Source organism: Nyctereutes procyonoides, unplaced genomic scaffold, assembly GCF_905146905.1.
Source record: "Nyctereutes procyonoides isolate TBG_1078 unplaced genomic scaffold, NYPRO_anot_genome, whole genome shotgun sequence".
Taxonomy (NCBI): domain Eukaryota; kingdom Metazoa; phylum Chordata; class Mammalia; order Carnivora; family Canidae; genus Nyctereutes; species Nyctereutes procyonoides.
Genome location: NW_026575140.1, coordinates 50,301,773 through 50,317,722, shown reverse-complemented (window position 1 = coordinate 50,317,722; position 15,950 = coordinate 50,301,773). Strand labels below are relative to the sequence as shown.

The following is a 15,950-nucleotide window of genomic DNA, read 5'->3' as shown; positions in this document are numbered from 1 at the left end:
GTTCAGTCATTCTTTTTTTCTCCCTGTTTTTCATTTTGAACAGTTTTTATTTCTGCATCTTTGAATACATGATTCTTTTGCAGTGTTGAATCGGCTCTTAATCTAATCTAGTGGGGTTCTTTTTGTTGTTTCAGATATATTTGTTATCTCTAGTAGTTTGAAACCCAACATATTATTTTCCTTTCATAGTTCAGGAGTCACTGGGTTATGTAATACTTTCTCCTTTAAAGGTATCCACTGGCTCTTTATAATCCCAAGAGCCCAGTTTGACAATGTTCAGTTTCACTGAGCTTTCCTCCCAAATCATACAAAGAGTTAGAGTCTGCAGAGGAACAGTGTGAGCAAAAGTAGGAAGACTTGGAGTTTGCCAAGGAGATGGTAGAAGATGATGATGACAGCTTCCTTGAGCTCAGTGGCTGGGGAGAGGTGGGATGAGTGAGGACTGGCTCTTTATCTTTCCCCCTTGGGGTCCCCTGTCCAGGAAACTGGCCCTTTTCTGTATGTGTCTCACAGACTATGTATGTGCAGGAGGTGAGGGGTGCAGGAAGCCAGCCACCCCTACCTTCACACCAAGAGGCTTCTCCACACTGTGGGCAGGAGGGTGGGCAGGTCGCCTCCCCATGGCAGGGTCCTGGCTAGTGGTAGCCATATGTAGGGGGCTCACTCAATGTGGGTCTCATACACAATTACAGCAGCAGACAATCCAAGGCACACAGAGTAGGAATGGGTTAGGGAGGAAATGGTTTCATTGAGGGAAACTGCCCTAGAGCCCTTACAGAGTCTGTTTCACTATGGAAAGTATGATCTGGATATTAAAACCTGGAATTAAAAAAATAATAAAAATAAAATAAATTTAAAATAAATAAATATCAGGGAATTGAGGCAAAGGAAAATATGCTTTATAATATATAATATGTAATAAGATAATAAATATCAATATAAACATTAAAATATCAGTATAAATATAAATGTTAATTATGTTTTAATCTGGATGAGCTGAGGGAAGAAACTTCTAGTCCAAAACCCCAGAGATTGGGACGCCTGGGTGGTTCAGTGGTTGGGCATCTGCCTTTGGCCTAGGGCATGATCCTGAGTCATGGGATCGAGTCCCGCGTTGGGTTCCCTGCGTGGCGCCTGCTTCTCCCTCTGCCAGTGTCTCTGCCTCTGTGTGTGTGTCTCTCACTAATAAATAAATGAAGTCTTTAAAAAAAAAAAAACATTATCATGAAAGCATTATTGATTTTTCAGTCAAGAACTTGAAAGACCCGCATAAGTGTGCACACGCTCTAACCAGGTCTACTGGCATCCGAGACTTTAGATAATTTAGAGACAGCCTGTATCTTCCGTCAATGACTTTATTTCTGTATTCACACTGAAATGTTCAGGGTCAAGGGATAGTGTCATCCTTCTTGGTGCTGCTCCTACCTCATGCTAGTGCTTGATATATAAATGTTGCCTCTCCATACAAGTTTGTCAACTTGATTGGATTTTTTAGGTCGCCCAAATTGTCGATAAACACAGCCAATTCCCTCTTAAATGCAGACAAAAACGGAGGAAAAAAAAAGAAGAAATGAAAAAGGAAAAAAAACTCCGCGCTGAGGATTCTGGGCGCTGTAGTTCGGCCGCCCCGGCTGCGCAGGCGCACTGGCTTGCCTGGAGGCCAGCCCCGCCAAGCCGGCGCCATCGCTGGAAGCGTTCCCGCCCTGCTCTGCGAGTGCCCTCAGTTGTCCTCAGTTCGGCAGCCAGGTACTCGTGGCCCCCGGCGCCAGGCCCCGGTTCCCCGCCGCCCCTCCCACGGCGCTGGGCTCTTGGCGGCGTCCGGGGCGTGGCCGTTCCCTGCAGCGCCCGGGTCCCCGAGCCGACACGCCCACCCGAGAGGCGCCTGGGGCTGGGCCTCCTGCCTGGCCGGCGGCGGGGTCTCGCCCTGGCCTGGCTCCCGGGCGGTCGGTGCGCTCGGCGGCGACGCGGCGCTGGGGTCGGGGAGCCTCGGGAGCAGGGCCCCCGCCTAGGAGGGGTCGACCAGCGCCGGCTGGCCCCTGGCCTGCCTCTTCCCGGTCCCGCGCCTGGGAAGGAGGGAGGGGGGTGCCCCCGGAGCGCACTTAGGGGAAGGGGGCGAGGCTGGAGGGAGGAGAGTCTCCGTCCCGGCGTCTGAACCGGCAGTGATGGCTTCACACTTGGTGACCCGACAGGTGGATGAGCGCCTGTCCTTCGGTAACGCAGGCAGCTTTTTTGTTCCCCCCTGCCTCTTTTTATAGCATGTCAGAGAGTCACTTTTAAATCGCTCGTCTCCCCTGGACGGAATAATGGCATCATTGCTGTCAGTGGGAGATGCCGGACGGGTCTAGGGCGTTGAAGTTCTCAGCAAGAACGTGGACCCCCTTCATTATTTTAAAACCACAAAGCTGGCTTAGGATCCACCCACAAGTGAAATTTCTCAAGTCTTGGGAAGACGGGGTTGGGGGGCGGGGAGGGTAGGGGAGAGTCACACTATCCAGAAAAAAAAAAAGTATCTCGGAAATTACAACTTTGGAGAAGTGTTGGCCTGTAGAAAGATACCTGCATAATGTTAGAGGTGGCATGAGAAAACAGTGTGGTAAGCGTCGTTTGCTAATAGCTTGTGTTCAAGTGATTTGCCGATGGATGTATTTCCAAAGTAGCCAAACCAAAGTTAGAACCTGGGGATGCGGACAGCCACTGCGGAATTTATTCCTACACCAAACTCCTATGTATACATAGATCCTTCTACTTGTCTACTTGGAAAATGCAGAAAAGTAGAAGAAAGTGTAAACAACACAGACCCAGGTCTCAGAGGTCATAGTGGAGTTTTGGCTTATTCACTTTTTTTTTTCTTTTTCTTCATGCATTATTCTTACATAGTTGAGATCAAGCTGAATATTTTAAATAGCGTTGGTTATTCTGATTATACAATTTTAAAAGATGTTTATTGCAGTTTGGTGTTAAACATATTTGGCTAGCATTATCTATATAGCATATTGCCAGGGAGGAGTTTATTAATCTTTACAAATTGATTTTAAGATTTTATTTATTTATTTATTTATGAGAGATACAGAGACAGAGGGAGAGGGAGAAGCAGGCTCCTTATGGGGAGCCCGATGCAGGACTCAATCCCAGGACACTGGGACCATGGCCTGAGCCAAAGGCAGATGCTGAGCTACCCAGGTGCATATCTTTGCAAATTTAAAAAGAAATGATAACTCAGGTCATTCTTAATTCATTTTAAAGATGCAGAAAGTGACTACTATAGCTCTTTGAAATTGAAAATGTCTTGGGGATCCTTGGGTGGCTCAGCGGTGTGGCACCTGCCTTCAGCCCAGGGCATATCCTGCAGTTCCTGGATCGAGTCCCATGTTGGGTTCATTGCATGGAGCCTGCTTCTCCCTCTGCCTGTGTATCTGCCTCTGTGTGTGTGTGTGTGTATGTCTCTCATGAATGAATGAATAAAATCTTTTTTAAAAAAAAATGTCTTAAGTCAGTCTTTGTAGGTCCACTTTTGTGTTTTGGGAAAAAAATGGTTTTATTTATTATTTCTCTTAGCCTATTTTTCTTTCGGCCTTGTAAAACTGGATTTCTTGACTTGAGGTTGAGTATGGGTTGTTTGGAGGTGGAAGTCAATCTTCAAACTCCCTGAAATACTATGCAACATCATATACATGTGCATTATTCTGTGGACAAGGTCAAATTCTGAACTAGATCTGTAACTCCCAAAGTTAAGATCTACAGGTGTTGATGTGCAGTCATTGTTACTATTTGTTAGAATAGTTTTATTCCTTTTGTTTTTTGGGGTTTTTTTTTTTTTTTTTTAAAGAGAGAGGGAGAGTAGGGGAGGAACCATGGAATGGGGTAAGGAACACAGAGAGAGAGGAAGAGAGAATCTCAAGCGGACTCCCCATGAAGCACAGTCTCATGACCCTGAGACCATTGACCTGAGCCGAAATCAAGAGTCAGATGCTTAATGGACTGAGCCACACAGGCTCCCCCAGAAGTTTCAATTACTGTTTTAGACTGTGTTGGAATTTGCCACAAGTGTTCGTTCTTTCTTTCTCTTTCTTTCTTTCTTTCTTTCTTTCTTTCTTTCTTTCTTTCTTTCTCTCTCTCTCTCTCTCTCTCTCTCTCTCTCTCTTTCTTTCTTTCTTTCCTTCTTTCTTTCTTTCTTTCTTTCTTTCTTTCTTTCTTTCTTTCTTTCTTTCTTTCTTTCTTTCTTTCTCTTTTTTATCTATTTATTTGAGAGAGAGCACAAGCAGGGGGAGAGGAAGAGGCAGACATGGGGCTGGATCCCAGGACCCTGGGATCACCAGCTGAACCAAAGGCAGATTCTGAACCTACCTACTGTGAGGCCACCCAAGTGCCTCACAGATGTTTCTAAACTGAAGCGAAGAGTGATTTAAGAAGTACCAGGCTTGGGACACCTGAGTGGGTCAGTGGTTGAGCATTTGCCTTCAGCTCAGGGCGTGATCCTGGAGTCCGGGGATCGAGTCCCACACCGGGCTCCCTGCATGGAGCCTGCTTCTCTCTCTGCCTGTGTCTCTGCCTCTCTCTGTGTGTCTCTCATGAATGAATGAAATAAAATCTTTAAAAAAAAAAAAAAAGGAAGTACCAGGCTTGAAGCAGAAACTCAGCTAAGGGAACTAGTAATAGGGCCAACTTTGCCCGGGCTCTAGAATCGCCTTGGTGAAACATTTCAATTGTATTTTCACATGTCAAAGGAAGACTCTTTAATGTGGGGTTTGGGAGGTAGCTTTAGAACAATATTTCTCAAGGTAAAAACTTTAGGTACTTGTTGACAATGTTAACAAAGGATTTCCTTTCTTTTTTTTTTTTTTAGATTTTATTTTTGTATTCATGAGAGACACACACACAGAGGCAGAGACACACACAGAGGAAGAAGCAGGCTCCACACAGGGAGCCCGATGTGGGACTTGATGTGGGACTCGATCCCGGGACTCCAGAATCATGCCCTGAGCGGGAGGCAAAGGCTCAACCGCTGAGCCACCCAGGCGTCCCCAAAGGATTTTCTTTTCTAAAAGCATGCCTAGGGGCACCTGGAAGGCTCAGTTGGTTAAGTGTCTGAGTCTTGATTTTGGCTCAGGTCATAATCTCAGGCTCGTGAGATCAAGCCTGGTATTGGCTCTATGCTTGTGCTCCTAGCCTACTTAAATTCTCTCTCTCCCTCTGCCCCTCGGGTCTCCACCCCCCCCCCCCACTCTAGCATACTCTCTCCCTCTCTCTAAAAAAAAAATAACAATAAAATAAAAATTTTAAAAAGCATGCCTAGTGAGATTTTTGCATCCTCAAATATAATTAAGATACAGGAGTTTTCTAATTATATTTAGAAGTTTTCTGGTAGAAGAGTCATTTTCATTAGATCTGCAAAGGAATTCATGACCTAAAACAATGTAGAGAAACACTGGTAAAAAAAAAAAAAAAGAAACAAACAAACAAACACTGGTTATTAGTAACTCTTGAGACTTCGGTATAAGAATCCTCTCAGATTTTTCAATCTTTATTCATGTCTTCTCTTCGCAGTACACCATGTTTTTCCTCCTTCAACTTCTTATTTCTTTCTCACCAAAAAAAATGTTTTCATTGTGCATAGTGAAACCCCAGGGTCATGGAACAAATTACATGTGAGGGTCTCCTGATAGGGGGATGGGGGAGCCACCAAATGTGGGGTGACCTGATCAGGTGGAGGCCAGCTGTGAAGGCCATGAAAGAATTCATCCAAGGTGGAACAAAGGAGATAGAAGTTTACTGAATGCATTGCAAAGGAGCCTGGGCAGGCAGGACAGCAAAGGGTAGACTGCCCCCGGGGGGGTGGGGAGGTATAGTTAATGGGGAATGTGAGGGGTGATGGGAATGTATGGAATGTTCCTTTACTGGTACCTGTATCCAGGTGTAAGTACCCCATTCATCAGCCATTATTTATGGATATTTTGAAGTGGGCTGTCTGTTGGGCCTGTCGGAATTCAGCCCCATGGTCACTGTGGGCCCTTATATCTCACTCAGGTTTCCATTGTTCAAGTTGGTTACCTAGAAATGGTCTACATTACAGTCTTAAGATAATCATGTTTTTCTTTTTTTAAGATTTTATTTGTTAGAGCACACACGAACGGGTACGAGCAAGAGTGGGGTGAGGGAGAGAAAATCTGAACCAGACTCTGGCCTGAGTGCAGAGCCCTACTCAGGGACTTGCTCTCATGACCCTGAGATCACAACCTGAGCTGAAACCAAGAGTTGGATGCTTAGCCTACTGAGCCCTCCAGGCACCCTGATAATCACATGTTTTCTTGATTTAACTAATCCTTACTCTCCCCTCCTTACCTGAGAACTTCACATTTTTCTTGCATGACCTTTCATTCTACTAATTGGGAATTCAACTTTTCAGATTTAGTAGAGTCCATGTCATTTGAACAAGAAAGACATTTCTTTCTCATATAAAAGTCTGAGTTGTTAGATTGTGGGCAGTGATAAGGGTAGGCAACTTTCATCCATTAGGTCATCTAGAAACCCAGAGTCCATTCACATTTTTGCTTCACCACCTGCTGGGGGTGTTGTCTTTACTATGGTAGAAGCTGGCTCACTCTAGTCTCCTTGCATTCCAGGCCTTTGGAAGGGGAAATGAAGATCTGGAAGCCAGGCAGCTCCCTTGTAAAGATGTAACATCACCTCTCTTACTCAAATCCCTTTCACTATAATTTGGTCACATGGGCATACCTGCCTGCATGGTGGTTGGGAAATGTCTCTAGCTGGGTGACCTTATGTCTGGCTGAGATTTCAAGCCTTTGTCAAGTGGAAGAGGAGACTGGCTATTGGAAGGCAATCTGCTACATTGGCCTACTTATGTTTCCTACTGCTTGAGTCAGTCTTAGGAAATTTTTAAGCAAAAATTGTTCTTTGGGAAATTTTATTTTTATTGGCATACAGTTTTAAGATTATTTATATGTTATAGCCCCTTTCTTGTTTCTAATTTTGGTTTATTCTGTTTTTTCTTCTTTGGCCAGTGGCTTATGTATTTCATTATTTAGAGAATCAGCTCCTGCTTTTGTCAACTGTTTTCTTATTTATTAGTTTCTTTATTATTTCCAATTTATGGTTTGCTTGTTAATTATTTTTCTTACTTGAATATTTAAAAGTTTTATTCCTTGAAAAATGTTCGTTGAATATATTTAGAGATATAAATTTTATCTTTTTAAAGTTTTGGCATTGACCCATGAATTTTTAATCTATAATTCTCCCATTTTCTAATTTATTGGCAATTTAAGTTCTCTCTTTGACTTAATAAGTTCTCAGGAGGGTCTGTTTTAATTCCCTGGTGATTGGGTTTTTTCCCTCTCCCTCCAGACATACATTTATAATTCTACTACATCATGGTTGGTTAGAGAATGTCATGAATCCAGTTTTTCCTTCTTTTTTTTTTTAAGATTTTATTTATTTTATTTTAGAAAGAGAGAGTATGTGAGAACAGGGAGAGGGACAGAGAGGGAGAGAGAGAACCACAAGCATACTCCCCTCTGAGCACAGAACCCCACATGGGGCTCAATCCCAGGACCCTGAGATCATGACCTGGGCCAAAACCAAGAGTTAGACACTCAACCAACTGAGCCACCCAGGCACTGGCATGATGATTTATTTTTGTGTATTTGTTTGTAGTGAGAGCTAGCTTTATTTTTTTATCCACAAAGATACTTATTATTTCATTTTTAATTGAAATATGATTAACACATAAGTTTCAGGTATACAACATGGTTCAGTATATGTATATATTGCAAAGTGATCATTGAAAATCTAGTTAACATGGATATCACCACACATAGTTACAAATTTTTCTCTTGTGATGAAAACTTTTAGGTTTTATTCTTATTAACTTATATAATACAGTATTGTTAACTATAGTCACTGTTCTGTACATTACATCTCCAGGACTTACTTATTTTATAACTGGAAATTTATAGCTTTTGACCACAATTGCCCATCTTGCCCACTGGTCAACCTTGCCTCTGGCAACCATCTCTAACCATCTTTTCTCTGTATCTACGAGTTCAAGTTTCAGGGGGTAGGGTGGCTTTTTTTTTTTTTAAGATTCCACATAACAGTAAGATGATACTTATCTACAGATGTTTGACTTGTTTGACCTAACATAATGCCTTCTTGGTCCATTCATGTTTTCACAAATGTAAAGATTTCCTTCTGTTTTGTGGCTGAATAATAATCCTGTGTGTATCACATTATCCATTCATCTGTCAACAAACATTTCAATTCCTTGGCTATTATAATTAATGCTACTGTGAACATATAGCTGTGGATATCTTTTTGAATTCATTTTTTTTGTTTCCTTCAGATAAATGCCAGAAGAATTGCTGGAAAATATAGTAATATTTTTAATTTTTTAAGGAAACTTTCAAGAAATTTTAGTATGATTTGTTTTAGTTTTGTAAAAAATGTTGTTGGTACTTTATAGGGATTGTATTAAATTTGTAAATTGCTTTGGGTAGTATGGACATTTTAACAATTCTAATTCTTCCAAACCATGATCACAGAATATCTTTCCATTTAATGTCTTTTGGTTTCAATGTACAGGTCTTTCACCTCCTTGGTTAAATTTATCCCTAGGTATTTTATTCTTTTTTTTATTCATGATACAATTGTAAATAAGATTATTTTCTTAATTTCTCTTTCTTACAGTTCATTATTAGTGTATAGAAAGAACTTGTTTTTATAAGTTGATTCTGTATCCTGCAACTTTATTGAATTTGTTTATTCTAATAGTTTTTTTGGCAGAGTCTTTAGGAGTTTCTATATATAATATTATGTCATCTGCAAATAGTAACAGTTCTTTTCCAATTTGGATGCCTTTTTTTTTTTTTCTTGCCTAATTGTTCTGGCTAAGACCCCTAATATTATGCTCTATATAATGATAAGAATGGGCATCCTTGTCTTAGTCTGTTCCTGATCTTAGAAAAAAAAAAAATTATCATTATCATTTCACCATTGAGTATACATGGCTTTGTTGAGAGTTTTCATCATGAAAGGATACTGAATTTTGCCAGATGCTTTTTTTTTTTGCATCTTGTGAGATGATCATAGGATTTTTATTCTTCATTTTTAAAAATATCTTATTTATTTGAGAGAAAGAAAGCAATAAAGAGAACATGAGGGGGGTGAGGAGCAAAAGGAGAAGCAGACTCCCCGCTGAGCAAGAAACCCGATATGGGGCTCAATCCCAGGACTCTGGGATCATGACCTGAGCCAAAGGCAGACACTTAACTGAGCCACCCAGGCACCCCTATTCTTCATTTTGTTAACATGGCATATCACATTGGTTGGCTAGCAGATACTGAATCATTTTCGCATCCTTGTAATAAATCCCACCTTGATTATTGTATATGATCCTTTCATATATTGTTGAATTTGGTTTGCTAATATTTTGTTGAGGAATTTTGCATCTATGTTCAACATTGACTTCTAATTTTTTTTTCTTGTGGTGTCCTCGCCTGGTTTTGGTATTAAGATGGTGGCATTGTAAAATGAGTTTGGAAGTGTTCCTTCTCCATGATTTTTAGAAGAGTTTGAGAAGGATTGGTATTAATTCTTCTCAAATGTGTGATAGAATTCACCAATGAAGCTACCTAGTTCAGGACTTTGTTTTTTGATGGAATTATTATTATTATTATTATTATTATTATTATTATTATTGATTCAATCTCCTTACTGGTAACCAGTCTGTCAAATATTCTCTTTCTTCATGATTCAATCTTGGTAGTTTGTATGTTTTAGGAATTTACTCATTTCTCTAGGATGCCCATTTGTTGGCATGATCTTTTTTAAGATCCATATTGTCTTAAACTTTAATATGTTCATATGAATCAGCTAGGGGGATCTTATTAAAAAGCTGATTTTGATTCAATAGGTTCTGTGGTTTGTACCTCAGATTTTGCATTTTTCACAAGTTCTCCAGTAATGTTTGTACTGCTGTTTTTCAGACTACACTTTTGAATACAAAGCTCTTGGACGTGAATTCCTAATAGATGTAAATTATCTATGTAAGGCAGAGACAGATTCAGCATAATCTTGCATAGATTCTTTTGGGCCCCAAAAGCCCTACTGCATGGTGAGAGTGTCAGACTTCCTAGGAAACTGTCATTAAAAAGAATTTCTCAAAATCTGGGAAGCTTAATTCTTACTGCGCCACTGCCCTTTTATGTGTCTTACAGCATCATTCTGCGATTATGCACTTATTTAGAAACATAACAGTCTTATTTTGTAACCAAACTCAGCACTTTTTTTTTCCTGCTTCCTTTTTCTTTGGATTTGCCTGCTATAGAATGAGTAGATAGATCTATTTGAATATGAGATTGAGGGAGGCATGTCAGGGCTTCTTCTGAGAGTTGTGGTGTTCTCTTTACATGAAGCTGAAATCTCTGAAAATGTTGCAAATTGATCATCAATGAAAGACAGGAAAAGAGGTTCTTAGAATGTTTAATTTTTAGATGAGTAGGTGATTGTGGCAAAGAAGGATTGAATTATTTTCTTTCACCATCACACAGCAAGTTGATTTAATGGAAAAGTTGTGGGCATTGGAATTAGACCGATTTGGGGTCATACCTGGCCTTGGCTAATAGTGTAATTTTTCTAAGCCTCATTTTCCTGATCAGTGGAATGAGAATATAATTTCCATTGGATTAATGTGAAGTTCAAATTAAAATCTCCTTATACAATGTCTGGCCTGCTAGCTGTGACCACACTTAATTAAAAAACCAAAATTTCCAGGAACAAAGATGTCTTTTTCCTCACTGATCTTGGAGTTTAATCTTGTATTCTTTAGGGAAGTCATACTTACTTGTAATGTCAGAATTGCAACTAGATAAGGCTGAGATTTCCAAGGTAGGATTGATTTTCACAGCTTATTTCTCTTTCTCAGAACGCCTTTGTAGGACTCCACTCTTGCCAGAGAGGGGAACACAGAGGAAGAGACTATGGCTGCTATGGTTTTTTCAGTTGGACCTCTGGTAAGTTGGGGTTTCCTCTGGTCCTCACCTGCCTCTTGTTTTAAGAGCATGTCCATTTTTCCTGAAGTCTGTGACTTCCATATCTTACCCACATCCCTTCTGGTATCTGAATCAAATTGTTTCACCCTTGAAAATTGGGCTCGCCATAGTAAAGCTTGTAATCTATAAGAAGATTCATTATACATGTTGAACCAAATATCAAGACACATAATCTTTCAAAAAATACTTTTGCTATTTTTGATAAATAGGCAGTCTAGGAAATTTACTTTTGATATTAAATTTGTATTGTTCCCGGAAATTTCAGTTATTTATGGGGTAGAAGAATGGAATATTTTAAATTGGAAATTTTGTGTAGGAAATTTTGGGAAAAATATATACATATGCACATAGACTCACCCATCACACACCCTCTTTAATTAAATTAAGAGGGACCCTTCCCCTTGTGCCCACTCTCAGTGATCTCTTTACTACCCATTAAGAAGTGACCAAACTTAATAGATGACATGGAGAGAAAGAAGATGTTTAAGTCACAGTGCTTGGATGTAGGGAGCTTAGTCTCATTGAGGTAAAGCATATACAAAAGAAAGAGTTACATAATTTATTTAGGTGAATGATAGTTACTTAGCCATATGATAAAGTGCTATTACAGAAAAGAAATAGGACATGAGTATGGGCAAAATTTGTCACAGAAAGTCCATGAGTAGGCAGCCCCGGTGGCCCAGTGGTTTAGCGCCGCCTTCAGCGGGGGTGTGATCCTGGAGACCTGGGATCGAGTCCCACATCAGGCTCCCTGCATGGAGCCTGCTTCTCCCTCTGCCTGTGTGTGTCTCTCTCTCTGGGATGAATAAATAAAATCTTTAAAAAAAAAGAAAAGAAAGCCCATGAGGACAGTTGGACTTAAGGTGGTATCCAGTTACAAGTGGGATTTAAATTGTCATAAAGTATTTATGAGAGTGCTTCAGGTGAGAAGGGAGTTCAAGGGCAAGGTTCTGTGGCAGAGAACAGTGGGGGTAAGCTAGGGATTCCAGTTGGAAAGTTATGAAAGACAGGACTGGGATATTTAAGCTGAATCTTTTAATGTTTCCCTGAAGACATTTAAGTATACGTGTGTGTGTGTGTGTGTGTGTGTGTGTGTGTGTGAATGTGTTTGAGATAGGTGTTAACATGATAAAAGCTGTATTTTAGCAGTGATTTTCTGAAATAGGAAATTCCAAAGAACGATGATAGCAACAAATATCATTTGTTCTAATAATAATCTGCAGTAACCTGCAACTGTGATCTTCTACTCTTTCTAGTTGGGATGTACAATGTAAATAGTCCTTAAAACATACCCTTGAGAGATAAATACAGGGCGCCTGGCTGGCTCATTCAGTTAAGCGTCCAACTCTTGATCTCAGCTCAAATATTGATCTCAGGGTCTTGGGTTTGGGTCCCACGTTGGGGTCCATGCTGGGTGTGGAGCCTACTTTAATAAAAAAGAGAGAGAGAGAGAATAAGAACCATAATGTTGCACTTGATCAGTAGATCCAAAGTGTTTGTCTAGTATTGACATGGTCAAACTCATCCCTAATTACCACATTTTCTGGAAGCTGAATATTTGTATTTAGATAAGAACTGGGGAGAACTAAGGTAGCATTTTTTTCTCAATGAGCTTTTAATAGTTGTATTACCCATAGTTTTTAAAATGGCACACACAAAACCTAAAATTGTTAAATACTAATAGAAGGATAGCATAAGAGACACCTGGGTGGCTCAGTGGTTGAGCATCTGCCTTTGGCTCCGGGTGTGATCCCAGGTCCAGGATCAAGTCCCACATCGGGCTCTCTGCATGGAGCCTCCTTCTCCCTCTGCCCGTGTCTCTGCCTCTCTCTGTGTGTCTCTCATGAATGAATAAATAAAATATTTAAAAAAAAAACAAGGTCAAAGATTAGAATTAGATGTTATTATGAGACCTTAATTCAGCCCTAAGTAAAACAATAAAAGAGGTTATTTCATATATGCCACATCCACAGTGGACTGATGTTGCTTGATGAGGCTCTGCTGTAAACCATGGGCAGCCTGTCACTGAATGATCTTATCCTGTATCCCCCCAGAATCCTGAAGATTCCCAGCCAGAAGAAGATTTTCACCTTCAGGCAGAAGAACCAGAACTGGTAAAGGTAATACTTAACATGTATGTAAGGGGAACGAGAAGGGCCACTTACACTGACCCTGGTTCTTAATGTTCTAGTTGATTGCAGGTTCACAGTGAATACTATCATGCTAAATAGCTGTAGTAACCCCAGGGTGGTACCATCAGTTTGGCAGATTTCATTTCTCTCAGTGGTGACAAGCCTAATGTGGCAGATAGTCACAGCATAATTTCTAATTGATAAAGTATCCAATATCACATCCTCTGATTTTTGCTTTGCATTGTAAGACTCAATACCATTAAAAATACCAAGAATGCATCAGTGTGAGTAGAAACATTCCTAAGATGTGTTAAAATTAGTTTAGCTATTTTTATTTCATTATATTTGTTAAGCTTACTTTTTTATTTGTGAGTATAGTATCTACCTGATTTGTCCATAAAATATCAAAGTTAGAAATTTATGAACTATGTTAAGAAAAAATATCTAAAACTTAGAAATAAGGCAAGAGATAAATGTATGCCTTTTCAGTGTCATATTGGACATGTATTATTCTGGCATTCCTTTTTCTGCTATCAATAGACAGCTGTTTTTCAATCTCCCTTGAACCAACTTTGTCAAGCAGTTAATCTCCCATTAATGACTTAAACAAATCTTCTGCATATATTGACAATAACTTTTAGAATTGTGGTTTAAAAATTTTTTGAATATAATTGACATACAAGGTTACATTAGTTTCAGGTGTATAGCATACTGATTGGACAACTCTATACATTACAGTGTTCACCACAGTAAGTGTAGTTATTACAAGATTGGGACGCCAGGGTGGCTCAGCGGTTGAGCATCTGCCTTTGGCTCACGGTGTGATCCTAGAGTCCCGGAATTGAGTCCCACATCGGGCTCCCTGCATGGAGCCTGCTTCTCCCTCTGCCTGTGTCTCTGCTTCTCTCTCTCTGTGTCTCTCATGAATAAATAAATAAAATCTTAAAAAAAAAGTTATTACAATATTATTGACTATACTCCTGATGCTATACTTTTTATCTTATTTTATAATTAGAAGACTTATTTATTTTATAATTAGAAGTTTCTACATCCTAATCCCCTTCACCTATTTCACTCATCCCCCTCCCTAGCAACCACCAGTTATGAAGTTTGATTTTGCTTTTTGTTTGTTCATGTTTTATTTTTTAGATTTCACATATAAGTGAAAGCACATGGTATTTGTCTTTCATTTATTTCATTTAGGATAATACCCTCTAGATCCATCAATGTTACCATGAATGACAAGATTTTTTTTCCTTTTTTTGGATGAGTAGTATATATAGTATATATCTTCTTTATGCATTCACCTATTGATACGTGTGTTGCTTCTATATCTTGGCTATTGTAAATAATGCTGCAATAATCAGGAGTGTGTATATCTTTTTGAATTAGTATTTTCATTTTCTTTGGTTAAATAGCCAGCAGTGGAATTACTAAGTCATATGATAATTCTATTTTTAATTTTTTGAGGAACCTCCAAACTGATTTCCATTGCAGCTGCACCTGCTTGCATTCTCATTGGCAGTGCCCAAGTGTCCCCTTTTCTCCATACCTTTGCCAATTCTTGATATTTCTTTTCTTTTTTTATTTTGGCCAGTCTGACAACTGTAAATTTCTCATTGTGGTTTGGTTTGCATTTCTTTGATAATTAATGATAAGCATCCCTTCATTTATCTGTTGGCCATCCATATGTCCTCTGTGGAAAAATGTATATTCAGGTCCTCTGCCCACTTTTCAATTGGATTATTTGTGTTTTTTGTTGTTGTTGTTGTTGTTGCATTGTGTACGTTTTTATATTTTGGATATTAACCCCTTATCAGTTATACCATTTGCAAATACCTTCTCCCATTTTTGTGTTATTGATGGTTTCTTCCATCGTATAAAAGCGCTTAAGTTTCCAATTGTTTATTTTTGCTTTTGTTTTCCTTGCCTGAGGAGACATATCTGGAAAACTGTTGCTAAGGCCAATGTCCAAGAGTTTACTGCATATGATTTCTTTTAGGTGTTTTATGGTTTCAGGTCTTACATGTAGCTCTCTAATTCATTGTTACTTTTTTTGTGTATGGTATAAGAAAGTGATCCAGTTTTATTCTTTTGCATGGAGCTGTCAAGTTTTCCCAACACCATTTGTTGAAGAAACTATCTTTTCCCCCATTTATATTCTTGCCTCCTCTCTTGTAGATAATTATGGTTTTTTAAAAAAGAGTATGTTGAAGTTCAGCTTTTTTTTTAAGAATTCTGTTTTTAAGTTTCTTAAAATTACACTTTGGAAGTTGGTTTTATTCCAAAAATATTTTGTGTAAAGTTGGGCTTTTCTTTTTGCTTTTATAAGAAAATACATTCTGAGACTCAGTCTTACACATAATTTTTATATAGTTTTTTTGAACTTTAATGTTGAGCCAGTCATTCTTAAAATTGTCCTTTAACATATGACAGTTTAGACTTAAAATTTTAAGGTGAAAATAATGGTTTCAGACTTTGAATCATGAACTGTAGGAAAGTACCATTATTTTTGACATGATGAATAATTCATGTGATTTATTTTTGTTCTGACAGAAAGTCCTTGGCAGAAGATTAATTCTGTCTGGCTCTTTCTTAAATTCTGCATCATGTTTATAAGTACTGAGCTCAGTTTTGTTTAATTTTTTTTTTTAAGTAGTCTCCATGCCTAGCATGGGCTTGAACTCACAACCCTGAGATCAAGACTTGAGCTGAGATCAAGAGTTGGGTCCTTAACTGAGCTACCCAGGTGCCC

General features: G+C 39.2%; 1 protein-coding gene across 5 annotated transcripts in view; it reads left to right on the top strand.

Annotated features, from left to right (window-relative positions):
* Window positions 1-1,670: 1,670 nt before the first annotated feature.
* ZNF624 (zinc finger protein 624) overlaps window positions 1,671-15,950 on the top strand; it is a 37,019-nt gene continuing 22,739 nt past the window's right edge. The window contains exons 1-3 of one of the 5 annotated variants that reach the window (XM_055306124.1): window positions 1,671-1,746; window positions 10,937-11,024; window positions 13,118-13,183. In XM_055306124.1, the coding sequence (XP_055162099.1) occupies window positions 10,992-11,024; window positions 13,118-13,183 (99 nt within the window). In that variant the 5' untranslated portion in view covers window positions 1,671-1,746; window positions 10,937-10,991. Of the gene's footprint in view, window positions 1,747-2,167; window positions 2,212-10,936; window positions 11,025-13,116; window positions 13,198-15,950 lie in introns of those variants that run through there. The other 4 variants (XM_055306125.1, XM_055306128.1, XM_055306126.1 and 1 more) reach the window with 4 other exon arrangements.